The 26,434-nt window shown below is 47.7% G+C and overlaps 3 protein-coding genes across 5 annotated transcripts in view; 2 read left to right on the forward strand and 1 right to left on the reverse strand.

The window, feature by feature from the left end:
- KANSL3 (KAT8 regulatory NSL complex subunit 3) overlaps positions 1 to 9,508 on the forward strand; it is a 21,405-nt gene extending 11,897 nt beyond the window's left edge. For all 3 annotated transcript variants that reach the window (XM_081960960.1, XM_081960962.1, XM_081960961.1), the window contains exons 13-22: positions 143 to 346; positions 864 to 1,017; positions 2,981 to 3,160; positions 4,754 to 4,838; positions 5,590 to 5,747; positions 6,446 to 6,558; positions 7,097 to 7,319; positions 7,700 to 7,818; positions 8,057 to 8,222; positions 8,813 to 9,508. In XM_081960960.1, coding sequence (XP_081817086.1) covers positions 143 to 346; positions 864 to 1,017; positions 2,981 to 3,160; positions 4,754 to 4,838; positions 5,590 to 5,747; positions 6,446 to 6,558; positions 7,097 to 7,319; positions 7,700 to 7,818; positions 8,057 to 8,222; positions 8,813 to 9,384 — 1,974 coding nt within the window. In that variant the 3' untranslated portion in view covers positions 9,385 to 9,508. The remainder of the gene's footprint in view (positions 1 to 142; positions 347 to 863; positions 1,018 to 2,980; positions 3,161 to 4,753; positions 4,839 to 5,589; positions 5,748 to 6,445; positions 6,559 to 7,096; positions 7,320 to 7,699; positions 7,819 to 8,056; positions 8,223 to 8,812) is intronic.
- A 1,126-nt stretch (positions 9,509 to 10,634) lies between these two features.
- UFM1 (ubiquitin fold modifier 1) lies at positions 10,635 to 14,335 on the reverse strand. Its single transcript, XM_081961058.1, has 6 exons — positions 14,268 to 14,335; positions 14,114 to 14,170; positions 13,277 to 13,334; positions 13,001 to 13,040; positions 12,685 to 12,717; positions 10,635 to 11,675 (listed from the first exon to the last, which is right to left on the reverse strand). Coding segments are annotated over exons 1-6 (288 nt in total). The 5' UTR covers positions 14,270 to 14,335; the 3' UTR covers positions 10,635 to 11,577.
- POLB (DNA polymerase beta) lies at positions 14,297 to 26,129 on the forward strand. The gene is made up of 14 exons (XM_081961031.1): positions 14,297 to 14,467; positions 16,247 to 16,304; positions 16,620 to 16,686; positions 17,008 to 17,082; positions 17,277 to 17,335; positions 17,990 to 18,039; positions 18,546 to 18,597; positions 19,229 to 19,283; positions 19,372 to 19,444; positions 20,694 to 20,764; positions 23,283 to 23,369; positions 24,184 to 24,248; positions 24,553 to 24,692; positions 25,465 to 26,129. Exons 1-14 carry the CDS (start codon positions 14,407 to 14,409, stop codon positions 25,557 to 25,559), a joined length of 1,008 nt encoding a protein of 335 aa, XP_081817157.1. The 5' UTR covers positions 14,297 to 14,406; the 3' UTR covers positions 25,560 to 26,129.
- Positions 26,130 to 26,434: the final 305 nt, after the last annotated feature.

Here is a 26,434-nt window from a genome sequence, read left to right on the forward strand (position 1 = left end):
AGGTCGTAAAATGGAAGGGTGGCAAAACTCACTTGACCGATGCTTCACTTAACAACGTAAATTCCCTGCTCAAGGGTGGTGGAGTCCTTTGCCTGTCCTTTGTGACGTGTGCGGAGGTGGAGCTGCCTCTTCCTCTCTGCAGGACGAGATCGCAGACTTTCTGACGGGGGTGCTCACTCGAGCGGATGGCCACGCGGGCCCTGATCCTCGGGATCTGGACATGGAAAAGAAGAAGAGGAGCGCCCGGGAGGCAGCTAGGCGGGATCTGTCTTTCGACCTGCCCGACAGGAACAGCCGGCCAGCCTCTCCGGCAGCCAAAATCCCCGCTTCCCCTTCCGGGTCAGAGGTGAGGGAAGCAACACAGCGATCGGGGAGGGAAAGAGAGCTCCCTGCCCAGAGCAGATGCTGGATGGAAGACAGCTAGTGTGGGAGATGGCTTTTTGGGGTGATCTTCCCTTGCAAGTTTCGCCAAACCTTCTGGAGGTCCTTGTTGTTGCTGGAGCAGAGGCTGGCATTTGGGGTTGGCTTCCCTGTAGCTTTTACTTGGAGAGGATCCAATTCTGAGTTCTTGGCAGGTTGCATGGAAATGAAAAACCCAGTCAAGAGTTATACGAGGGCAATAAGGAACCTTGTAGCTAGGAAGGGAAAAACGCCTTGAAGACAAATGTTGACCTTTTCCCCGACGGTCCATCGTCTGGCTCGCTTACCACGCTGCCTTTGGGAAGATGCTCCCTTTGAGCACCGCTGCCCTGCAGTGTTGCACCTCTGTGGGATGGGACTGGAGGAGCAAGGCTAAGAGATGGGCCGGGGCCGGGTTGGCGAGCGTTAATCTCACAGACCTCACAGAGCCTCTCTCTTCTTAGGAGTTCTCCAGCGTCTCCAGCAGCCCCGCCTCCAGCCCCAAGGCTAAAATGCCCGTCTCTTCTCTTCAAAAGTCCAGCCAGGTTGGTGCCAGCCAGCTGCTGAAAAGGTCTGTGCAGCGCATGGAAGGAGCGGTGATGTACAAGCAGGGCCAAGGTAAGGCCAAGCCCCTCTTGTGACACGGCAGATGGGCCATCTCCCGGTGGCTTCCATCGAGTCCCTGCTTTGGTCTGCAGGCATCCTTCAAGATGGGGCTTCCTTCTCCGGGGGGATCCTGGTGGCGGCTTGGGAGCAGAGGCCAGGTGACACACGGTAGGCAGAGCCAAACGGCCCCTTTGGGATGTTGGCCTAAGCAAGCACAGCCTGGAGAGAGCAGCTGCTCCCCACTCTGGCCTGCCCTGCTGCTCTGCTTTTTTTCTGCTGAGCATTGCAAAATGTGGTTAATCTGGTGAGAGGCATGAAGATGATGATGATGATGAAGAAGAAGAAGAAGACTTCCAAAATAAGCAGAATCCATTAAATTGTATGCTGAGCAAAGATGGGGAACCTTTGGCTACAGACAATCGGGATGAGGGGGATGCTGAAGCTTCTCCCAAGGCATGGAATCACTCTTTAGTGGGAAACCCATGAGTTACATACAGGGGGCCCTTATGTTACTACCAGTCACTAAGTGGAGGCCATCCCAAAGCTACTTGCAACCCCCCTCCCCCAAATGGCCAGGGGATCACACCTTGGGTGGCTTGCAACCAGCCTGCATTTATGGCTGTTTGCAGTTCCTCACAATCACATGACTAAGATTTTTGGTGGGTTTCTTTGCCAGAAATTGGCATTTTGCTGGTTTCCAACAAAAAATGCCATTGGGTATAATGGGTTTGTTGAACTACGCCATGTTCACTTAACAGTGGTAGCATTCATTTAACAGCCACTGTATTTGTCTAATGACCACTTCCAAAAAGGTTATGAAATTGGGCGCAGTCATGTGGTGACCTGCTTAACGACGGCCACAATTTACAGCTGTACTTTCAGGATCAGTTAAGGTCAAGGATTACCTGTAATTGATTGCCTCTTTTTCGCATTCGTCCCCTTGTGGGTTAGAATGTTTTGCAATTTATTAGTTTTAGATGGATATCTAAGCATTTGTTGTGCTTTAAAGTCAGTCGTTGACAAATACAATATGCTCACTTGTTCAGGCCTCTAGATTTTGTTCGTATGAGTTGCAGGACTATATAACAGCTCACTCCACGCCAGGTCTACTGAAGAACAAATAACTTAGTTCAGTGCAGCTCACATCCGAGAAAGTGGCAGGAGGTTGTGGAATGACACGGAATGAAGTTGGTTGTGGTTAGATTGATTTCCAGAAACACCCAGTCATCCGAGTCTGTTATTTGATCTTCCTGGGAGAGAGCTTTGATTTCTGATTACAGAATAACTCTAGAGATTGGGAAGGGGTCTTCCCTTTATTACTAACCCTGCGTAGAGTAAGAGTTACTTGTGCTCTGCTCTGAAGGAAGGCATTGGAGAAGGTTAGAAGAAAGAACCTGAAGCATTTTGTTAGAAGTACCCAGTGGTGGGTTGCAGGTGGGACGCCCCGCTATGCGTGTACCGGAGCCAGCCCGGAGCACCCGATACCGCCCGGTACAGTGCTCCAGAGGGCCCACCTGCCCACCCGAGCTCCTTACCGATGTTTAAAGGCTTCCGCGCAGGCGCATGGCACGTACAGCCCCTGTACAATGCTCCGCGGAGCAGCTGGAGCATCACAGAGGCGCTAAGACACATGCACGCACTGTGCGCATGTGCGCATCCATGAGGATGCTGGCAGCCCTGTTCCAACCATACCGGTTGGAACGGGATTTGAAACCCACCACTGGAAATACCCGTATGTAAGAATGACCTCACGTGCTCATTACAATCCTCTCCGTTAGAACAGAGCGCTTGCCAGAAATGTGTGGTTCATGTATCCGGTTTCCTCCGTAAAAGCAGCAGAGATGCTGAAGAGGCAGAGAGGAGGAGCCCCGATGCTTCCTTGCGCAAGCAGCATGTAGAAAGCCGCCGATGTACCAAGGGCAGGGACCTGGGGACAGACCTGCTCAATTCTTCTGCTGTGTCATTCTTTCCCCAGAGCTGTCCCTGGATGCAGGGGAGAAAGAAGAGCTTCGGAAGCCACTAAAGAGACACCAGGCCTCCAGCCCCACCCATGGCAGCAAATCTTCCAAGCGAGCCAAAATCAAGGTGACCATCGTCTCCCATGGAGAAGCTGCTGGCTCCAGGAATGGCCCATCCTTGGAGGGACCGCCAGAAAGTGAGTCCTGAGGAACGGAGCCCCTGACACGTACCCGGAGGTGGGCAGTGCAGAAGATAACGTGGCCTCCCAGGTTTTCCTTGGTTCTGGTCAGCTGGGAGCAAAGCAGGTTTGATCTGGGATGGGCACCCCTTGAAACCCCGTGTTTCCCAGCCTGCAGAGACTTGGTGGAGAGCTCGTTCTCAAGAATACTTTAGTATTACAACGGGTGACGTTTCTCAGCTGCAGTTTTGATTTTTGTGGATGTGTTGCTATGGTTTCTAAAGCATAAGTGTCATTATACGAAGACAAAGGGACGTGTAGCGTTGGGATTGCGAAACGGAAGGTTTTTGTGGATTCTGATCAATGAGAAGGCAGGTCGTGGCTCAGAAAAGATCTTTCCTGATTCTGGAAGATTCTGCGTTCTCCTCCCCTGTGATTTGTTGGGTGAAATGGTTGTGTTTCGTGAGTTGCATTTCATCATGTGGTGAAGGTGATGGATGGATGGCAGAACGGAACGTCATGAAACCTGCCTGGGTTTTTAAAAACTGGTGGTTGGTCTAGTGGACTTTCAACGGTGCCCTTGCCATGGCTTCCCACAAACAGCAGGGCACTCCCTTTAGAAGGGCAAGCCTTTCCATGGAAAAGCCTTCGTTTTAGTCAGTGTTTTTTCCATAACTTGTTTTTGGCTGTGGTTACCAGAGGGGTCTCCAACCCCCAGGGCTGTGGTGGCACCAGAAGCCATTGCAGAGCGGAGAGTCTTTCTGAGTGAGGTTAAGGCATTTCCACCCTTCTACAACAGCCCTTCATGTGGAGCAGGACTGAATAAACTCAGCACACCTAGAGGACCTAGAGACTTCCAAAGCTGGACAATATGATACTTTTTGAAAATCGGCCTAAAATACTAAAATATTCGACTGTAATTTTTTAAAAAATTACCATACAAATTAACTAATTTGTATTTGGTCATTGAAGCATAAATTTATCAGCTTTGAAAGTCTCAGCTTTTTAAAAACAAAATGTAATTATCCAAACTTTATTTCTCTTTACAGAAAATAATGAAATGCAGAAGTAAACTTGAACCAAACAAGAATTCCCTCTTCCCATACGTGGACAGGAGGAATGAGCAAGACCATTTTTTTATTTGTATCCAAACACTGCAATAAATACATAATTTTAACTCATTTCTGTTCCTGTGTATTTTATAAGTATTTTAGGGGAATGCCGACAAAAGTCAAACCAATTCAGATAAGTCCTGCTGTGAATGATTGACTAATGAGAAGAGGTCTTTGGCTAGAGAAGGAATCTGGAGGAAGTCGTAGTTAGTAGAGCTGCTGCAGTATCTCATTTATGAAGGCAGGGGTGGAGCTTCCTTTCTTTTCTTGCATACTGTAAAAGCTGAAGTTTGGTGTGTAAATTCTTTGACACCTGCTGAGTGAGCAGCAAAGTATTGTGTTTTGCGTCTTTTTCACAATCGTGACAGCTTATGACCTGCAGGATGAATGTAGGTTTTTACCCCCCCCCCCTCAATCCTTTCTACCTGTTGTTAGAATGAGACTGATTTTGTACGTTAGGATGACCTGATTCTTCTTAATCTATATTTTCATTTTGCAGTAGCTGCAGGAAAGCCTGTTGCTGTGACTTTGGGGCAGACGATGGCCGGTGCAAAGGAGGTGACAGGATTGCTTGCCACTTCCATGTGAGTATCTGCAGACGCAGCCCAAGTTGCTGGCCTGGATGACTTTAAAAGGAGAAAAGCCTCTGTCCTGGGTGGCTCATTATGCTGCCTTCCGATCAGAAATGATAAACTCCGCAGAACAGTCCTTGGAAAGCCTTCCTTCCCTGCTGGCGGGCTACCAGGGAACATCTGCCTAGACTCCAGCAGGAACCTGTGATGAAGATGGATGACAATCATCTTCTGTTAATGACCCCATCATTCCTTGCGGGATGGAATCTGGGCAGCTGAGTGTTTACTGGCCAGATGCCCTTCCTGTCGCCAGGGCAGAGTTATATTCAGCAGCTATATTCTCAGTGTGCCCAGAGAGAGAAATACTTGCCCCTATTGTGAGGCGAGAGCTCCACCTCTAGGCTACCGCACCACTTAGGAAGGACGGGTGGCGATGTCTGCCTCTTACTAATGGGGTATTGGCTGCCTGATCTAGCAGAACTCTGTTTTTAAGAGAGGTACACTGGCACTTATCAGGAGAAAAGCTGCCGTCCAACCACACAAAGAGAAGGCAGATGTGTAACCCAGAGGATGCCTAAAGAGCAGGTGCAACAGCAGCTGGACGCAGGGAAGCTGAGACATTATTTTGTCTGCAAGCTGTTCCACAGCTGCCCCTCCCCACAGCTCCTCTGGGCACAGAAGTATCTGCGCATAATCCACCCAGCTTAACTGCCTCAGGTCCACTTTCCCGCTCAGTAACTGCCTTTCCTTTTTCGTTTCCTAGGGCAAGTCCTGCAACGGGCGGCCCCTCCTCCATCAGCCCCACCCCCTCGGTTGCAATCCCAAGCAACACGGCTCCCAGTGCTTTCCATGCTCTGCAGAACAGACTCGTGACCAGCGGCTCCCCTTGCTTGCAGGCCCAATCTGCCAGTGCGCTCCCAGGTAACTGCAGGCTGTGATTCTGTCAGGGAGAGGCAGCCGACTCATGTGTAATAACTCTGGACGGCATAGACAATAAAACAATCAAAATAGATTTAAAAAAAACAATTGAAACCATAATCCAAATAAAGAAGAAAACAAGATGGCATTCGGAGAGCGCATGCCTGTTAACCATTGTGCAACCATCTGGCATCCTCTGATCGTGGGATCCCCAGGCTGGTTGACCAAACCATGTTTTGAGGCCAACAGGGTTGGAGCAGCCTCCCCTCAGGTAGGAAGGCTGTTCCATAGGGCGGGGGGGGGGGGCACCACAGAAAAGCCTTTTCCTCCTGGGTCCTGCCCAGGGAAACAGCCCCCATAATGTGCCTCTTGGGCTGACCCTGGTGGGACAGGGAGATGGAAGTGGGGAGGGGCCATCCCTCCTATAACCTCTATGCAGCCCTTCCAAGTCAATGGAACCTGGAGACAAAGCCCTCAATTAAAACACCTCATGACAAAGGTGGCAGTGGACCTTCCCGAAGCCGGTGCCCCATCCAAGCACTTCGGATTCCCTTTCAGAAGGACTTGAGAGCAAGTGTGAATTGCCTCCCACCTGCAATCCCAGTGAATCAGCCGACATGCCGTCCTGGCTGGCCAGGTCTAAAGGAGCCCTTGAATTTCCTGATGTGGCGTTTCTGTCTTCCGTTTCCGTTTCTCTTTAGCGGCAGCTTCAGCTAGCAGCCTTCTACAAGGTTTGAGCTTCAGTCTGCAGGACATCAACATGAAGCCCGCTGCTCTTCCAGCCGGGGTTGCCGCTGCTGGGTCCTTGGCGCAGGTAGGCAGTGGAGGAGGGAGCACAGGCCGGAGGGCAGCGGCTCCTGCCAACTTGCTGGAATCCATTGTTAAATTTCCTGGGATTTTGCCAGCTGGTTGAGAGCAGAGCTAAGCTGCAACATCTCACACAGAGCTGGCAGCGGGGCAGCGGCAATGGCCAGAGGTCTTAAACATTTACCCGCACAACCCCCTGCCCCTTTCGGTAGGTGGGAAAGGAGCATTTTAACGAAACATGGAAGTGTGAAAGAATGGGCAGAGTCTGATTTCAGCTGTGCAGATTTGACCACGTGGAACTCTTGAGTGTGAAGCTTCAGAGAAGGTGGGCTGAAGGAAAGCGATAACGAGTCTCCACTTCCACAAAGGATGGAGGTGAAGGATCACTTCTTCGCCTCCTTCCCTTTCACAGGGTCTCCATACGTGGCTTGTTGGACCCGATGGCTCCTTGTGATCTGAAGACCTGAGTGTGGCAGATTAAAGGCACCTCCGTTGAAGCTCTTGGGTGGTTTTTGTTGTGACGTTTTCTCCTTTCTGCCTCCCAGAACTCCACCTTGAAGGCTCCAGCACCCCTCCAGAGCCTGAGTGCCAGCACAACCAGCGGAAGCACGATCGTTCGGACCATCCCGGTCGCCACCTCTTTATCCTCTCTCGGAGCCTCGGCTAGCGGGAAGCCCACCACGATTCATCAGCTGCTTACCAACGGGGGGCTGGCCAAACTCGCAAGTAGCCTGCCTGGTTTGGCCCACATCTCTGGCCAGGGGACAGGTAAGAGTCCGCCTGCATGGGCAGAGCAAAAAGAAAAGTGCTTCTTGGCGTGTCTCCGTGACACAATTTGAGAGTCAGGGAGCAGCCGAAGTGGTGGGAGTTGAACCGGTACCAGGCCCAGCAAAGTTTGCCCGGTAACCTTCAGCCTGTCATCATTTCATATGGACTTGCCCCACAGGTTTTTAAAAAACTCACGCCTTATGGAGTGCCCTTAAGACAAATGAAAGTACGGTTGCAGTCTTTGTGGCCGAGGCCCCGCCTTGGAAAATATGCCACCCAATTGTCTTCCTGTCCAGTCAGGGGGGCTGTTGGGAAAGCCCTCCTCCCTGCTGGAATGTGCATTTCAGGCCCTCCAGTAACTCTGGCCTCCCCTTTGCCAGGCTTAAAGGCCCCAACCACCATCACAGTGACCCTCCGGGGACAGGCCAGTCGAGCCACCACACTCGGGCAGACTGCCCAGACCCCGTTGGAGGAGCAGACGCAGCTGCTGCTGCCCCAGGTAACGTGCAAGGCAGGGGGAGCTGAGCCCGGGGAGAGGGGGGGCTTGCCTTGGGCGCTCTTTGGAGAGGATCAGGCAGCGGGTTTTGGCCTGGAGACCCAGCTCTTGAAGGCCTGCTCTTTCCCCCCCTGACTACAACTTGCCGTGAGGTTTTGTCCTGCCTGGTGCTCACCGCAGCATTCTTGGCACGCTTTGACTGGCTTCCCTTTCGGTTCATTGTGCCTCTCCCATTTCTCAGGTTGCAGATAACGCGGCTGGGAATCTGGCCCGCCCAGCCTCCAGCCCCATTCCTCCCAGTAAACGGTTGCCTCAACTGGACCTTGGGAAAACCCAGAGCGCCGAGAGACTCCCTGCGGCTGACCCCCCATCTCACCCCCCGTCCTCAACGGTATCGCTGTCTGTAGGTGAGAAAGAGTGACAGTCCCGCGGCCAGAGCCCCAGGGATGCTCTGGGTCTTCCGGTTAAATAGAATCTCCCGCGGATAAAGGGAGATTTTAAATCTCTGGCTTGTTACGCCCGTTGGCTCCAAGGTCAACTTTTCTGACAGCTGCGCCTTCTCAGATTATGCCTGTTGTGACTAATGCACAACGCCCCAGCTGTGTCCCCCCAACTTCTGTTAACCCCAACCAGCATCCCCTGGGTGAAGCCTGGCATTAAACATGGTTTTAGTGGCAATTTTGTAGTGCATGGAAGCATTTTGGAGAAAAGGCCAAAATTGCTGGGGAGTTTCCTTCTTGTTGGCTTCCCTGACTTCCCTTCAGTCCTTGCCATAATTTAGAGGTTCATGGAAATTATGAGGCTAAAGACAGTCAGTTGCTAGAGGGCAGCTTTGAACGCCTGGCTGCTGGCAGAGCTCACAGTAAGAACCAGGGAACCCTTCGATCCGCCCGCGGAGGCCGAGGATGCTCAGCAAAACCCAGGGGCTCAGTTATGGGAGCCGAAGGCTTAACCTCGCATGAACCATCCCCCCCCCTTTGTCCCTCTCCTTGTCTAGTCACGACCACCAGCCCCATGAAGACCCTCTACGTGATGTCAGATGCAAAACTCTCAGCACTCACAAAATCGGTCATGGCAGAAGCGGCATCCATCCAAACGACGGCTGCTGCTGCTGCTGCTGCTGCTTCCTCCTCCTCCGCTACTCCTCCCTCCCCTCCGGGAGCTGTGACCTTAGCGACCTCGACGACAAGCAGCCCCTCTGGCGGTTTGGGGCATTCGAAAGGGAGGCCTGTTTTGCAGTCGGCTTCCAAGACGGTGATACTCACCTCTGCGCTAACGGCTTTGAAGGCCGATCGGAGCCTGGGACAGAGAGGGGAGGTGACCCTGCCCAAAGGGCATGAACCTGGGACCATGGAAACTCTGGGCAGGGTCCCATCGGTCATGGATGACAGCAGCACCATCATCCACACCCGGGAGAGCCTGACAAGCAGACATTTGCTTCCCCAGGGGGTCTTGCCTTCTGCGGCCGGCCCCACCCTTATTACTTTGAGCAGCAACCTGGCCGGCCCCTCGCTCATCCCCCTGGCTGGGGCTGCCCTCAGCCAGAACCCAGGACCTCCGGCCATTTGACCTCTTCTTGGCTTTACCACGGGAAGTCACCTTTGAGGGCACAGCTTAGCATTCCTGGCGTCCCTGACAAGAGGACACCTTATTTGGTTTCTTTGACCCTTTTAATAAACTTTTTGTGTATGTAGCCCCTTTTAATTGCTCTGTAAATTGCTCTATTTTCCACAAGTATTAAGTATGGGCTAGATGTTTTTATTTGGCGTTCCTGAGTGGACATGCACTGTGTATGTAAGGGAGGCAGAACCATTTCATTGACCACCAGGTCAGGCTGTATTCAGGGCATCAGGCCCTTCCCAAATAAACAAGGTAAAATGGCAGAAATCAGGAGTCTCAAACTGGATTTTTTTGAGGGCCAGATCAGCATTGTAGTTCTCTGTGAGCAGGGGGGGGGGGAGACAGGACGGGGGGGGGGGCAGATGCCTCCTGCAGCCAAAATGGGGCTGCGCATGAGCCGTCGCCGCCCTCCTCCCATGCCATTTTGGACATCAGTGTGCTGCAGGCTGCCCAGGCCAAAAACAGGACACGCGTGGCCTCACACCAGGGCTGGGTTCCTGCCAGTTCTAGCCTCTTCTATAGAAGAGGTTCCACAAATCTACAGTGCCGTTTAGAACCGATTCCAGCTCCCCCCCCCTCCCATCTGCACATCATCAAGATGAAGAGCGAGAGGAGGAATTCTGGGAGTTGAAGTCCTCAAGTCTTAAAGCTGACAAGTTTCAACACCCCTGGTTTTTTTTTTTTTCCTAAAGGGTTAGGGGTACAAGGATTTTGTAACTTGACAGCTTTAAGACTTGCGTGCTTCACTGCCAGAGTTCCTGAGCCAACATTTTGGTTGCTAAGCAAGAGCGTTGTTAAGTGAGTTTCACCACATTTTACAAGTTGGCCACGCCCACCCAGTCACATGGCTGGCAAGCCACTCCCATCTGGTCACATGGCAGCAAGCCACTCCCACAAAGCAGGCCACACCTATAGAAGAGGTTCTAAAAAAATTGAAACCCACCATTGCCTCACACGCCCCCCATGTGCCCTGTTTTGGCTGCCAGAGGCACCGTGGGCCGATTCTTTGCTATTTCCAGGCTGGCCCTGTGGATCAAATGCAAAAGCACCCTGAATTGGAGGGGTGTTGAAAATTTTCATCTTGCTCCATAGCAGCAAGAGTTAATCTGCCAGCAAACTTCATTTTTTTACTATTTCAAGGTGAGCAGAAATATTCCTGATATGCCTTTTCTTGAGAACCCACAAACCAGTAAGACAGATTTAATTGCTGATGGACACTTTATTTTGCTTCCAAAAATAAAACATTTATCAAGTGAGGAGTAAAGACGCTAAGCATGCTCAATCCTTTCAATTAACAACAGACCCCATTAGGTAGTATGCAGTTCTATAGCAGATGTTACTCAAAAATTGGGGAAATAAATAAAAGGTTTAAATCTGAACCCACCCAAGCCTAAAGATTAGTGGGAACCAGCCTAGCACACCAGAGCCTCTGGCATTTTGAAGACTCTCGTAAAATAGTGAGCAGGCTTTACGTTTCGTGCCAGTAGGGCTCGGAAATGTATAATTTATTATCGATAGTAAAATGCATTTCCACATAAAATCTCTCCTGGAACAAACCTTACGATTTCAAGGAACCAACATTAAACATAATTTAAGCATATAAGCACCCACAATGGTAACCTGCTATTTAAATTGCTTTCTTTTTTCTTGGAATGTAATAAAGGATTTCTAATGGTTACACAAACGTTTAGCAAATATTGGAGGTATGTGATGTAATACTTTTCATAATATTCAAATACATGATTACACTGTCTAAACCAAATTAATATTTTGTCAATGTATTAATGAACTGCTTTGCTTTGGCTACAAAAGTAGCTGTCCCATCGCTGGTAAACGCAAGAAAATGCTTTCCTATTCATTTCAAAGGAACAGAAAACATCATCTATTTACCAACTGCCCTTGGTTGCAAAGTCTGCGCCAAGTGAACTGGAGAACTCAGAAAGCAAACAAGCTTAGAGACACTTCAAATAAAGAAGGCAGACATGGTAGTGGTGATGAGATGCTCCTCTGGATATTGTTCAAAAATGACATTCTGACTACTTATCATGAGTTCACTGTGGTAACAATGATTTTATAGAGAAATTCAAGATATGCACACTTCTTGGATGACCTGCCAGTTGGCCTATTTGTCTGCCAGTTCTGTTATCTAAGTGTAGGTGGCCCCTCCATATGCCAATATCTTCCCACACGATCTCTGGGAATAAGCCGCAATTCTGAACCATGTTTCAGGAAAACATTCCCTGGAAAAAGAAAAGGAAGGTTACTGCCTAAAAGGATACACAAGAGATTTTTGCTTGTGCTTCAAAGGAAAGGTTTTAGTAAATACATAAACATGATTGTGCAAGGGAAAGAAATAACAAATTTAAAAAAAAACAGCTGCATGTTTTGCTCCTCCACTACTACCTAGGGAGTAGCAGAGAGAATGTGGTGGCAGATCAAACCTTTCTAAGGAATTCTAGAACTCCTATACTCCTATACTCCTACTCAAGAGTGGGTTCACAAAGACCTTTTTCTTTGTTCATGAAATATTTTTCACAGCTCGCAATCATTATACAAATATATTTGCAGGTCTAGGTAAAAACAAATTTATTCTCTCATTGGGTAGGAGACAAAGCTTGTTTCAGACTTCAGAATCTAAATGAAACCTGTTCCTAAAAAAGTGACACACTTAACTGATGTAGACATAGTCAATGTATTTTATCACTTATAAATTAGAAAAAAGTTTTCAGGGTTCACACAGAACATCTGAGCCAAACATTAACCAAATTGGTTGCGGTTTGCTTGGATCTAGCAGAACCACAATCGAGTCATGAGTTTATTGTAAAAGGCTGTTTTGTGCAGCAATAATGTAAAAGCATAGAGCCATGGAAATGCTTAAAACTTGATAAGCATTTATCCTTGTTCACATCTGCAAATGCTCAGTTGGGTTCCTGTGTGTGTCTCTGGAGATGCCATCTAATTTCTGAGGAGTATATTTGCACAGATAAAAGACCAGCAATCTCTTTATTGCAGAAGTCATCATTCGCCACTAGAACAAGGATCTGCCAATTCACTTCTTAACATAATTATTTAGTATTCAGAAATGTTTGGGAAAAGTTGTCGGGATGATTTCTCATGCTGCTTTCTTTATTGACGTTATACGCTGGAAAAATCTATTTCTTGCTAGCCCACATCTATAATATCAGTACATCTGTACTTGACAGAATTCATTACCGAATACTCATAACTCTTAATTTTACAGGCACTTACCAGCTGTCTGATCAGGGTTTATTCCTATTCCATCTGGGGAAGAAATTAAGATGATAGTGAGATTCTTCTGCAGTATATATATAGCCCTTCTGGATCCCATGAAAAGGAATGGAATCATCCAGATCATCATTGTCTGAAAGGCGCTTTTTCAAAAGGCAACTGGGCTGGCTTTTTCCTTCAAGAAAAAAACGTTTTCTTCTTCCTCAAAACAAAAACAAAAACCAAAAACAGCCCAGTTGCCTTTTGAAACAGCACCTTTGCATAGTGGAATCACTTCCACGTTTCCAAGTACTGTGAGATGTAGGTGTAAACTCACCGTTTGTTATAATGGCACTTGTAGCTGCAGGGACTTTGAACTAAATCAAATAGAAATGCAACAAGTTAAAATAATAGAATTATACCTTGCCTTTCCTCTTGATTAAAAAATATATATTCCTGCTACTCCTGCTTTGCAAGAAGAAAAGTGACACTATTTCTATATTTTGTTCTTTTTATTGCATTTCCTGACAAATAAAAAATATCTTTTTGTATCTTTCATACAAAAGATGTTGCTAAAAGAAACATCTATTGGGACATTTTGAAAACCACTCACTTCTTCGGCAGCGAACTTCAAGACAGCAGTGAAAGGCGTGTTTTCAGGCACACTTAATCTACAAAAACAAGATAGCAGTTCTCTAAATCGACTACTAGTATTTCTACACCAAAGCTCTTTTTTTTAGAACCCAATCCTGACCCCCACCTCTAACCACTTGGGTTGTTTTATTTTGGCGGGGGAGGGAGAGCTTGCCTTACATTTTACTTTGGTGCAATTCAATTTTTTACTACAGGTTCTGTGGGCGTGGCAGGGGACGGATACTGCAAAATCTCCATTCCCTCCCCACTCTGGGGCCAGTCAGAGGTGACATTTGCCGGTTCTCCGAACTACAGAACCTGCTGGATTTCACCCCTGATTTTACTGCAGGAAGCTCAGCTTTTTTTTAGTATAGGTATAATCTTTATTGTCATTCTACTTAAATACAACGAAATTAGAACCCAATCCCCACCCCCACCTCTAACCACATGGGTTTTTTTGAGGGGGGGGGCTTGCATTACATTTTACTGCAGGAAGCTCAGCTGGCGGGGGCTGCAAGGAGGCAGATTCCTGGGCAGAGAGCGACTCCTCCGGCTTCCCTGCCACGTCTGCCAAGCCTGGGCGGGGGCTGCGGGAGATCCCGGGAGCCTCCCATCCCGGAACCGGCTTCCTTTCGGCTCCCCGTCCCTCCAAGGGCCCCTCGCGGGGCAGCAGCCTTTGCAGACCGGACATGGGGGGGAGGGGCAGAGGGGGGGGTGATGCCGAAACAGGGGTTGGGGGGCCGTGTGCGCGTACCCGACGCGAATGGACTTGCGCATGCGCACGACGTGACGTGTCGAGCCGCGGCACGGGACTCACACTTTGTAAGGCAGGCGCGGGTCCGACGTCAGCGTGATCTTGAAGGTGACCTTCGCCCTGCGGGGAGAGAAGGAGACAACGGCGGTTAGCTGGCGGGGGAGACCGACCGGGGATAGAGGGGGTCCCTCAGGGCCGGGCGCGCAGCCCCACTCACATCGCTGAGTTTTTGTCAGCCGGCGGCCCCACTTCCGGAGCTGCCGAATGCGTCACTTCCGCCTCCGCCTCGCTCGTTCTTCCCCCCCCTCCCCGTCGTCCGTGCAGAGAGCTAGGAACATACAGAGGGGACCGCCGCGATGAGCAAGCGCAAGGCGCCGCAGGAGAACCCCAACCAGGCCATCACCGACCTCCTCAGCGGTGGGTGCCGCCGGTTCAGGCGGAGGGACGGTCGAGGGGGCCCCGAGAGCCGTTTCAGGGTCCGCCACGGGGGTTTGAGGGGACGGCGGTGCTCTTGCCGAGGCAGGGAGGGACTGGAAGCAGGGCTCGGTTGGCTTCCGAGGCGACGCAGCGCCTGGGTCTTCCCCTCGGGTCTCTTCCTGCTGGCCTGAGACTCTGCGAGGCCTCGGCGGCACAAGGACCTCAGGGAGGGGGCTGTGGGGCATCATAAACCAGGCCTCTCCAACCTGGGCCACTTGAAGTCTGGAGGACTCCAACTCCCAGAATGCCCCAGCCAGCTTCCCTTTGCTGGCTTGGGCTAAGGAATTCTGGGAGTTGAAGTCCATCCCCAGGTCCTAAAGCAGAGGTTTCCAACCTGGGCTGGCTGGGGAATTCTGGGAGTTGAAGTCCTCCAGGCTTCAAGTGACCCAGGTTGGAGAGGCCTGTCATAAACAGCCTCAGCTTCTTCCTAAAAACCCTTGGCTCCTGTTGACTTTGATTCCCTGGGTGTGTTTCCTAGCTCAGCTTCGGGAAAGGCTGCTGCCATAATCCCAAACTCTTTTTGAGCCCCCTTGCATACTCCTATTGCAAGATGGTTTTGGGTCTGAGGCGAATGCGAAACAGTATTCCACATTTCACTGCTTGTGTTGAACCTACGCTGGGCACAAAGAATCAACACGCCTATGTTACAAGGCCAGGTTTTTGTAAAAAAAGAAGGAAGGAAGGAAAGAAAAAGAAAGAAGGAAAAGAAAGAAGAAAGAAAGAAAGAAGAAAGAAAGGAAGGAGGGAGGGAGGGAGGAAGGAAGAAAGGAAGAAAGAAAGAAGGAAGGGAGAGAGAGAGAGAGAAAGAAAGAAAGAAAGAAGAAAGAAAGAAAGAAAGAAAGAAAGAAAGAAAGAAAGAAAGAAAGAAAGAAAAAGAAAGAAAGAAGAATCAATCCTAGTTAAATCATTTCAGGATTTTTTTCCACCTTTAATGTAATGTATAATAGCAATTGCACTTGTATACCGCTTTACAGTGCTTTTACAGCCCTCTCTAAGCCGTTTACAGAGTCAGCCTCTTGCCCACAACAATCTGGGTCCCCATTTTACCCACCTCGGAAGGATGAAAAGCCGAGTCAACCTTGAGCCTGGTGAGATTTGAACTGCCAAATTGCAGGCAACTGGCAGTCAGCAAAAGGAGCCTGCAGTACTGCACTCCAACCACTGCACCACCCCAACTCATTATAAGCTCTGTGATTCAATTTATTTTTCAATAAACAAATATTTTAGTGGGAAAAAAACACTTTTAGAAGAAAAAAAAACCAACCACCATACAATAACATGGTTGCATAAGCGCACAAAAACTTAAACTAATACTTTGTTGAAGTACTGTTTGATTTTTAGACAATATTCAGTATTTTGAGGTAGGAGCCTATCAGCCTGGCACATCTTGCCTTGAGCATCTTTGCCATTCTTCCTTGCAAAGGCGCTCCAAATCTATCAGAGCACGAGGGCATTTCCTATGCAAAGCCCTCTTCAGATTCATAAATACATAAACATAGATACATAAATGCAATGCTCACATATTTGTCACCAAAGGGATGGGGGTGTATTGCTTTTTGTATTGTTTTTATATTGGGATTTAAACCTTATAAGCTGCTCAAAGTCATTGAGTTATTTGGCCATATAATTTTTAAAAAATAATTACATATTTAAATTAATGCTGTTAATTTAATTTGTTAATTTATATTAATTTATGCTATTCTTTATAACTTTTTTCAGAATTGGCCAACTATGAAAAGAATGTGAACAGAGCTATTCATAAATACAATGCTTACAGGTAAGATTTACATTTTGGGAACAATCATCTAATTTGTTTCACATGAAATCTGTCATCAGTGTTTTAGAAACTACAGTGGAAATTTTCCTGGTATTTCTTTCTTGCAAGAGGATGTTCTTGAATTCTGTCATGAAATTTGGAAAACTCTTTTGCCATAGCCCAGCAGTCCCAAATCTTTCCGGCTTGGCAAGCCAGCGGGTTGGGGATGGGATGGTTCTGTGCGAGTGGCAGTGAGCCAGGAGTTGGGGATCCCTGCAATAGACTGACAACGCTGCCCAAATAGGAAGACTCTTTTTTTTTTCTTGTCCCATGCAGGAAAGCAGCATCGGTAATATCCAAATACCCTAGCAAGATTAAAAGTGGGTCTGAAGCAAAGAAATTGGTACGTTCTGGAACTAATAAGAATAAGGACTTTTAAGTTGATATGGTGGCTAATTCAGTCAAATTTAATTGAGAAATTGCTTGATTTTAAATATTATAAATATAATTAAATCCATTTAGCAAGAAGGCGTTCACTAAACATGTTCATGAGAAATCTCATACTTCTGTTTTACAGAAAATGGGTCCTCCTCTGCTGAAAAGGACAGTTGAGAAATTTTGGAGAAATTAGTGAACTGAAAACATTTGTGCGTGTTTGTATGCTAAGAGCTTGTTGTCTGATGTAAGATTTGTTCTTTTTCATGTCAATTTCATCATATTTTAGGATGGCGTAGGAACTAAAATTGCAGAAAAGATCGATGAATTTTTATCTACTGGAAAATTACGTAAGATAGAAAAGGTACATATTAGAATTTTAGAGTCTTATTTTATGTATTTTTACATTTCATGTCATCCTATTTGCAATTCATATGCTAACATACAGCTCTCGTGTATCCTTGAGATAATGTTCCAGCCCAGCTATGCTATGGGTCTTCCCGTGCGTGTGTGCGTGTGCTTCAAAGTGGTGGTTTTATCATATTTTCCTTCCTCTAGATTCGACAAGATGACACAAGCTCTTCTATCAATTTACTGACCAGAGTTAGTGGCATTGGGTAAATTGATGGGCATATTTAATCTTAAACTGCCAAAAGGGGTGTTTGGAAAAAGTAAATAATTCTAAATCTAAAAAATAGGATTTAGGTTTCCTGAAGAAAATGATAGTAATAAAAGTAGTTTTACTCTGTATATATTAGCAAAGCCTGCTTACATCTTTTCTGTGTGCGACCTCTGTAGGTGCTGTAGGCCAGCGTTCCCCTGCCTTTCTGGGTTGGTGGCCCAGTGCTGGGAGGGGGGTGGGAAGAGGGGATGGTTTTGTGTGAGGAGCAGGCAAGCATTTGTATTTGTATGGGAGGGGGCTGGGAGTACCGCTGCACTGGCATGCCCCACTCAAGCAGCCTACTTGCAAATGGCCCAGTAATGGGCCACGTCCCACAGGTTGGGGGCCCCTGCCATCCACTAAATAAAATAAATACTGTAAATTTTTTCTGTCCTTGTTTGGTATTTCCTCAGCTCTGAATAGCTTTAGTTTTCTTTGCCTCCCAAAGATTTTGAGTTGCCACTATTTTACCTTTCTGAATTAATTTCTACCATTTTGGTTAAGCAATCCATCAGTTTTCTTACTCAGATGTGGTGTTAATTTGAGCTGTACTGAGATTTTGCAGTGGGAATTCTGTCCAGCTGTTCATGAGTTATCTTTTTCTTTGCAGTCCTGCTGCCGCCAGGAAACTAGTAGACGAAGGTATTAAAACATTGGAAGGTGAGCCATTCAAAGGTTATCACTCGCATACCTGCATTTACATCTGATAATGTATGGCTACTTTGAGAGATTCGTTGAGCAGCCTGCTAAAACAGATTAGCAGACTCCCTTCTGAGTCTGACTCTCCCTTGTTGCTCAATTAGGCGTCATTCTCCTGCAGGACGATGTTATCTCAGTGTAGCTGGTGTGTGCTTTTTTTTAAAAAAAAAACGGTATGTTACGTTAGATGTAATAGCATTTTTGTTGATGGAATATTAAATTTAACCCAGAAATCAAATTGTTCCTGCAGTAATTAAATTTCTGACACCTTCCTTCCCCCCCCCTCCCTCTCTCTCTCCCCTCTCCTCCCTCCCTTTCCCTCTCTCCCTCCCTCCCTCTCTCTGGCTGCATCCCAAAGTTTTCAGGACAATGGACAGTTCTGTTTTAGGAAAGACTTGGCAGGTGGCTTTCTCCAAGCTTGGTATTCAAGAAAAACTTAATTGGTTCCATACTCTTTTTTTTTCTAGACTTAAAGAAAAATGAAAATAAATTGAATCATCATCAACGCATTGGACTAAAGTAAGATCTGATTACTTTGTCCGTCTGAGGGAAGAGAAGGCAGGGTTTTCATGCCTAGGAAAGACACCTCATTTTTGACATTCTGATTGTGTTGATTCACAAGAGGCTAACAGTTGCAGCCCAGGGCGAGAGGGGAAGTAGATTATTTTCCATTTTGGGGTGGGTTTTTTTGAAGAACAAATAGGTGCATTGAAAGTCACCCACTGTGTCCTTGAAAACAGACATTTCTATTCTCAAAGCAAATGCCACCACTGTTGGATTACTTAAAAACTGTATCACACTTGTGAAAAACCTTTCTTGCAAAATCTGTCAGTGATCCTCTTTATTTCTGTTCCTAATAGCAAAGAGGGCAGGGCAGGATGTGTTGGTGGAATTTTTATTTGCAGCATTTAGTTGTTATTTAGGATGAACTGCTGTAAATTTGATCTGATGTCAAACATTCACTATAATGAATATTTTAAACTCTGTCTAATATGCATGGACATTTTCTTCAATGTTGATGTGCTTAAGTTCCAGGCGGCATTTGATGCCAACCTAAGCATTTCATTTCAGCAGAATTTCTTTGAAAATAAATCTGTGCTGGATCCCAGCCACGGTTCATCCCTGATCCTCCTTTATTTTGCATGCACAGATACTTCAAAGACTTTGAAAAGAGGATTCCTAGGAAGGAGATGCTTGAAATGCAGGTAAGCAACGATGAACTCCTTCTGCTGAAGAAAAAAGGCACAAGAATTCACCAGAGATCAAATGGCCTGACCTCTTTCTTCACAACAGGACATTGTACTGAATGAAGTGAAGAAAGTGGACCCTGTCTACATCGCTTCGGTTTGTGGCAGTTTTCGCCGAGGTTGGTGTTCCCCATTTTCCCTTTCCTGCCGCATGACTTTTGGAATCGATTGCTAGAACATGGGCAAGGAGGCTACACGGGTTTCCCTGTCTTCCGTGTTTCATTTTTGCCACATCTTGAGTTCTTTCCAAATAAGCAGACTTTTCATTAATGTGTCTGCAGCAGAGATCTGGGGATCATGGTGAGCAAGTTGCCAAAAATCGGGCCCATCAGGTAAAGCAGGAGTAAGTCCAGAGTTTGTTTTCATGATCAGGAAAGATCATTGTCTATGAATATAATAAGGCTTTGAGATCTTTTTTCTCAGTCTGAAGGAGCCTCGGAACACCTTTTCCAACTGACACCTTTGACTGAAAGGCATAAGCGTTTGGGCCTTGCAGATGTGGCCCTATCTCCCGCTAGAGTAGGGAGGGGATGGAGAAAAGAGCCGGACGAGCTCGGACTCCCTCCAAGAGAGGAAGCGCCAGAGGCCAGGTTCCCACCCCCTTTAACTGCCTTTCCCCAAGAGAATTCAGTTAGTCTAGATAGGCAAGCAACAACAAAGACATGACTTTGTTCAGCACACAGTGTCGTTCTGGTTTCTTGCCCCTGACACGTCTCTCTTCATCAGATGGATGTAGAATGGCTGGAATGAGGGACCACAATGTGATTGCTTTGGGGAACAAAGGACTTTAATTGCACCTTTGAACAAGACATATATCATATTAAGAACTGTGGCAGCGCAGCCTTTAGAGTGAGCAGCATTGCAGGCTCACTCTGCCCACTGCCAGGAGTTCGGTCCTGATGGGCTCAAAGTTGACTCAGCCTTCCTTCCTTTCAAGGTCAGTCAAATGAGGAGCCATATTGTTGGGGGCTAGAGGCTGGCTCTGTAAACCGCTCGGAGAGGGCTGTAAAGCCACTGTGAAGCGGCATATAAGTCTTAGGTGCCGTTGCTATCAAATGGTTTCAGGCAATCTGGTGTCTCAAAAAACACACCAGGTTTTTGACACATTAGAATTGTTCATTGAGACGGTATTGGTAATTTGAAATTTGTACTTTTTCCGTGTTGTAAGGTTGAAGTCGGCCCTCCCAGGTAAACCAGACAGAAAACATGACCGAATGAGCTAATTCTACTTCATTTACAGAATTGTGCGAGTCTGAAAGTACAAACCTTCTACTGTCACTTTGAATAGCACTTCACAGATTTTTTCTTAAATTACATCTTAAATCCAAGGCTGGGACTGACTTTTCCTGCCTGGCCTTGCTTTGAAAGGTGCAGAATCCAGTGGAGATATGGATATCCTGCTGACCCACCCAGACTTCACTTCAGAATCTGCCAAAAAGGTTGGTTTCCTTCTTGGATAATCCTGTTGACACCAGCAGTTATTGGGATCCAGGAAATCCAAGAACCTCCCCTGAAAGAGGGCAAATTACTTTGGGATTAATCACTTTTAAAAAAATGTTGCCACTTCATTCTCAGCCAGATTTTTTAATGACTTGTCACAAAGGTTATGGATGTTGCGTTTGTCTGAATAAAAGGAAGATGCGCACTGCCAGAAGAAGCGATGCATATTTTCTTGGCAGCTTTTAATATTTTCATTATTGTTTGCATCACAGTAAAAATTGCAGTTAATGCTTTCACGGGAGCATTTGGGCCAGTACCTCGCCCACCTTCCCTTTAGCTCTCAGAGCAGAGCAGAGAGAGGTTAGATTATGTCAGACCCCTCACATAGGGCTTTACATGGCTTCCCCCACCCGGCCCATTTGGAGGTTGGGGCATTCACAGGGTGGGGTTTTCAGGAGACACAGGCATGCCAAGGCTGGTTTTGCACTGCTTAGGATCCCTAAGGTAGCCTGACGTTCTTCCGTGGGATTCAAGCCCTGCAGGCAGAGGTGTGACATGATCTAACGTTTGAGAGCTTGTGGGTCAGCAGTGATGGCAAACCTTTTCTGCACCTAGTGCCCAAACCAAAATGCATGCGTGCGCCCACCAGAGCACTAGAAACCCAAAGACCAGCTGGCGGGCACACGCATGCCTGTTTCTTGGGCCTTTTTGGCAGCTTGTGGGGCCGTTTTTCAACCATTTGTAGGCCAAAAACGGCCTGGAAAACGGCCTGTTTTGGGGGCATTTGGGGTCATTTTCAGCCCTTTTTCTGGCACCCACGAAGACCAGCTGGCCAGCGTGCATGTGCATGCCGGAAACCAAGAGAGCAGCTGGCGATGGTGCACTTGCCCACAGAGAGGGCTCTGCATGCCAGCTCTGGCGTGCGTGACATAGGTTTGCCATCATGGATATATAGTTACACAGCTGTATCTAACAGCTTCCTGCAACCACGGAGCACCATTGCCTGCCTGGCTCCTAGAGTTAATGCACTGTATGCAGGCGCCTAAGCGCACAGGCCCATGGATTCAATCCCTGGTACAGGGTCCGAAACCCATAGAACAGGGGTGTGCAAACTTGGGAACTTTAAGACTTGTGGACCAATTCCCAGAATTCCCTAGCCAGCCATAGAAGAACATCTGGTTGTCCAATCTGAGGGATCCCAAATAGAACAAAAGTGGCCATGGGGCTCCCTTCCTTCTGGTGGTCAGTGCTTCCATGGGGAATTCTTGTTCAATATTGTCGTAGGTCAAAATTGCATTGTCCTTGTGGCCAGACACTGGAGTGGCCAGGCTGCTCTGCTTCTAAAGATGCAAACAGTTTGCAGTGTCGTTGGCATGAAAAAGCCTTGCTCTGGATCTCCCAGGGAGCAAAGCAAAAGAACCAAGATAATGAAGGGTTTGGAGATAAAAGCCGGGACCGGTTTCTATATACACACACACACAAGGCTTCACACAGCACGCTCTTGAAATAAGAGCCCTCGGGGTGAGCGGTTAATGGCCTGTCATCCATCCCTAATTGGTGGCATGCTTTGGTCTTGTTCAAGGCCCTCTCCTTCCTGCCATGGCTTTGTGTGTGGTCTCCCTCTAGACTAATGGGTGGTTTGATTTTCATCCTGGGAGGAGGGCCCCTTTTTCAGAAACAGAGACCCTGAGAGAAAAACCTGCCTTTCATCCTCACAGCTACGGTGGCTGTGACCCCATTTGGGTCTTTGCCGGATCTTTGTTGCTTGAGGAATGTGACTGAAAAAGAAAACGAGAGGAAATGGCCCACCGGGTTCTGCTGTTAGAAGAATAACACTGACACTTAAAACATTTCAGAAACCACCCACAGATGATTACAGTCAGGTGGCCTCACCGTAGCTCATAAACCAGAACATCCAAAGTAAAGCAAAAGACCCAGCAGTCCCAGAAGAAAAAAGAGAAATCCTCTGCATCGTACAGTCTGTAACAGCCACTATGGAGGAGAACCTGGGAGAAGACGAGCAGAGCACTCCAAGAAGGCCAAGGGGCAGTCAGAGGACATGAGGAAAACACGTCCATTTCGCCACATGTGGACAAACTTAGCCATAGTCTCCACTAGGAAACTAGGAGCCAGAAAGCACCAAGAACACAGCAGGCCACTAATATTTGAAAAGAAAGCATCACACACACACACACACACAGCCATCTCCTCCGGGCACTGATGATGTTACTTGGTTGAGTCATGAAAGGCCTGGAAGGGAACAACCAAGCTCCAAGAGCCCTGAGGACCCCATAGTTCAGCCCTGGGGTACAAATAGCATCGTCCATTGGTGTAACATCTGCAGCAGTTGCTTTTCTCTGGATTGTGCCAAGGAGAGCAATCCCAGGGCTTCCAGGTTTCCTGTGCAGGGCCTGAGACCCTTCCTCAACTTTACTTAGGTCCAGGCGAGGCAGCACAATAACATTCTCAAGCACTTTGATTCTCTTCCTGATTGTGATGAGGTTGTTTCTTTTCAAGCCAAAGCTTTTGCATCAAGTTGTGGAGCAGCTGGAAAGCATTCGCTTTGTTACGGACACACTCTCAAAGGGGGAAACAAAATTCATGGTGAGTCTTCTTTTTTTCCAAAAGAAATATTTTGTGTGTCTTAAAAAGTCCTCTGTCTTTTAGGGGCAACAGTGTAGCTCCCGTTTTGGCTGGTCTGTAATCCTCTTCTGACCAGAGTTCCTCAACTTCGTGACCTGGTGTCCCACCTGGTTGAGATGCTTTGCCTTAGTTGCCTATCCTGCCTGGGAATTTGGGAAGATGCCAACCCCGCCTAAGTAAAATGTGTCCGATTGCAGAATACTGAACTGGGCAAATGAGTCAGAAAAGCCCAGAACGGTCTCATTTTTAAAAAGGTGGTGAGCTTGGGACTCTTATTATTGTATTACACATATATATTTCTATTCTATTTTCTATATATAGTATTAGAATCGAGGAAAAAAACCTCTAAAGGTTAAACTCAGAAGGACTTTCAATTATGTTTTCAGCTTTAGAAGTGTTTTGGCTTCTTTGTTCAATAGGAAAATGTTAAGGTGGAGACATTTTTGCTGCGTTTATTGGGGGTGGGAACTACATCAGCCCTTGTCTGGATGTTCCCCGGTGCTCCAGGGTCTTTGAAAGAGAGAGTTCAGTGGTTCTGAGATCTCGTCTGCCAATTCCTTCAGAACCTTGGGGTGTGTCTTCCATCTGGTCCTGGTGATTTGAACTCTTCTATAATGTTCTCTTAGAGATAGTGGTGAATTGAATTAATATCCAAGAATTCTCTAAAAGAGTTATAAAATGTGTTGACAAGTTTCTTGTTTTCCTAGGCTTCTTATTTGCCATATTAGAAGAAAGGACACCTGCAATTCATTGTTCCCTGTTTTTCTGCTTCTAGGGTGTATGTCAGCTTCCAGGTAACGATGATGACACCGTCTATCCTTACAGGAGAATCGATATCCGGTAAATCTCATACAGAACAAGAACTCCTCCCTTAGAACTCTTACCTTTGCCTCCTCAGTCGCTTGTGCCTCAGCACACACCCTCCCCAAGCCTTCCGTGTGCCTCCTGCACACTCTCATGCACTCTCACCAAGCTTACCACACCTCCCTTGCACCTTCACCTCCCTTGCCCCCCCCCTTCTCCATCCTCCCACAGACTCCCCAAGTATCCCTGGGCTTCCCTTGCATTGTAAGCATTGCAACCAGTAAACGTTGTAAGACGAGGACTCCTCCCGGTGCCAGTCCCCCTCTCGGCTGTATTCTAGGTTGATTCCCAAGGATCAGTATTACTGTGGAGTCCTCTACTTCACCGGAAGTGACCTCTTCAATAAGAACATGCGGACCCACGCCTTGGAGATGGGCTTCACCCTGAATGAGTACACCATCCGGCCTCTCGGCATCACTGGTAAGTATCCTTCATTGTCTGACTCACAAAGAGCTTTTTGGTCGGAGTGTAATCCCACCCATCCCAAATTTGGCTCAAGCAAAGCCATGTTGCGTTGTCTAGTCCTCATGAGATCAGCTTCCTGGTGTCAAGAAGAAGGAAAGTTTTGGTGGATGGGCCTTTGTTAACACTGCTAATAGCAGTCCAGTCCTTTCGTTCTCTTCCCCTGGTTCCGGTCCTTCTCCCTATGATGGTTGGTAGAAGGTCTGAAGGATCTTTCCTCTAGAACAGGGCTGTCAAGCACAAGGCCTGTGGGCCACATCCAGCCCACCATGGGATCGGATCCAGCCCACGGAGCCATCCTGGAAAATGTAAGGGGCCGGCCCTCATCGCTTCTTCCCAGCGCAAAGAGGAAATATGCCAGCAGTTTGGGGAGTGGCGTCAAGCTGGCCACACCCACCCAGTCGGCCGCACCCAGTGAGTGGCGTTAAGCTGGCCGTGCCCACCCAGTTGGCCCACACCTGCCTGTCCCGTCCCGTTCCCCCCTCCCAAGATCAACCACAGCCCTAATGCGTTGCCCAATGAAATGGAGCCTAAGAGCCCTGCTCTAGAAGGGAGCAGAATCTGGCACTGCCAGACCTGTGCAAGTGGAAGCTTTGTCCACAAAGCAAGCCTGCCTGTGCGTCTCAGACCTCCTCTTCTTCCTGTTCGCCTAACAGGCCTCCTAGCCAGGGAATTGGGGATCTCTTGCTAGGGTGGTAACCAAGTGGGTCTCTCTGGTCTGAATTGACAGGAGTTGCGGGGGAGCCACTGCCTGTGGACAGCGAGAAGGACATCTTTGACTACATCCAATGGCCGTATCGGGAGCCCAAAGAGCGGAGTGAATAGCTGGGCCCCCACCAGGCCCTGGAAGGAGCTTCCCCAAGCAGAGCTGGAAGCTGCCCTGGGGTTGGGCTTGACTGCTCCCTCTTGTTCTGGAGAGTTCGGCTGGGAGAGGGGGGCCACGGCAACGTAGGGGTTTTTCTTAAAACCTGTTACAAGTGTGCAAGGCAAACATTCACCGTAAGCAATAAACAGGAAACACGACTTTGGCTTGATTTAAAAAAAAGAAGTTCAAGCTGCTTATTTCCCATTTAAGTTATGAATCTTCTAATTTCCTGAAATAATTAGTAGCCAATAAGGACGTAAAACCCTGTAGTGAGAGTTTGAGCTTGGCTGCTTCCTTAAAAACTCTCCTCGTATCAGGGAGTTGGGCGATTCAGCCCACAAGAAACCTGGACAAGAAAGGGATTCCGGCTCCAACCCTTCCCTTCACCAAGGAGGGCAAGTGAGGCGTTGCAACCTTTTCAGTTTTATTTTAAGCAGGTATTTCTTGTGCTTATTCCTGTGTTCCAATTGCAGCAGATCAAAAATGGTTTAAGCCAAGGAATAATCATTAAAAAAAAACCACGGATTTAATTTGTTTGCTTTCTTCTCTCGAAAGAGCGGTTGTTTCAAGAAAACTCTGCTTTCAACGTTTTGCAGAAGACAAAAAGCATCAGAAAGCATCAGAAACCTTCTCAAAGCTTCCAGGTTCCCACTTCAGCCGAAAGGTACCAGGCCGGTTGCACGCAGGGGCTCCGAGCCAAGCATTCTCGCCTCAGGCATGTGTGCTTCATGCCTCTCTGAGGCGACAAGAGAACGCCGAGCTCAGGAGATCTTTGAAGTTCCACTTGGGATGCGTCTGGCCCCAAGGGAAAGGTCTCACGTTGCACATGGCTGCT

This window comes from Natrix helvetica (genome assembly GCF_964273705.1).
Source record: "Natrix helvetica genome assembly, chromosome: 8".
NCBI classification, from domain to species: Eukaryota; Metazoa; Chordata; class Lepidosauria; order Squamata; family Natricidae; genus Natrix; species Natrix helvetica.

Excerpts from the sequence above, each read along its gene's own strand:
- POLB (XM_081961031.1), top strand. The coding sequence starts at position 14,407 with ATGAGCAAGCGCAAGGCGCCGCAGGAGAACCCCAACCAGGCCATCACC. Across the intron at positions 16,305-16,619 it reads CATAAATACAATGCTTACAG|GAAAGCAGCATCGGTAATAT; the intron begins GTAAGATTTACA and ends TGTCCCATGCAG. Across the intron at positions 24,249-24,552 it reads TACAGGAGAATCGATATCCG|GTTGATTCCCAAGGATCAGT; the intron begins GTAAATCTCATA and ends GCTGTATTCTAG.
- UFM1 (XM_081961058.1), bottom strand. Across the intron at positions 13,335-14,113 it reads CCGCGCCTGCCTTACAAAGT|ATTAAGTGTGCCTGAAAACA; the intron begins GTGAGTCCCGTG and ends TTGTTTTTGTAG. Across the intron at positions 12,718-13,000 it reads AAGTGCCATTATAACAAACG|ATGGAATAGGAATAAACCCT; the intron begins GTGAGTTTACAC and ends TTTCTTCCCCAG.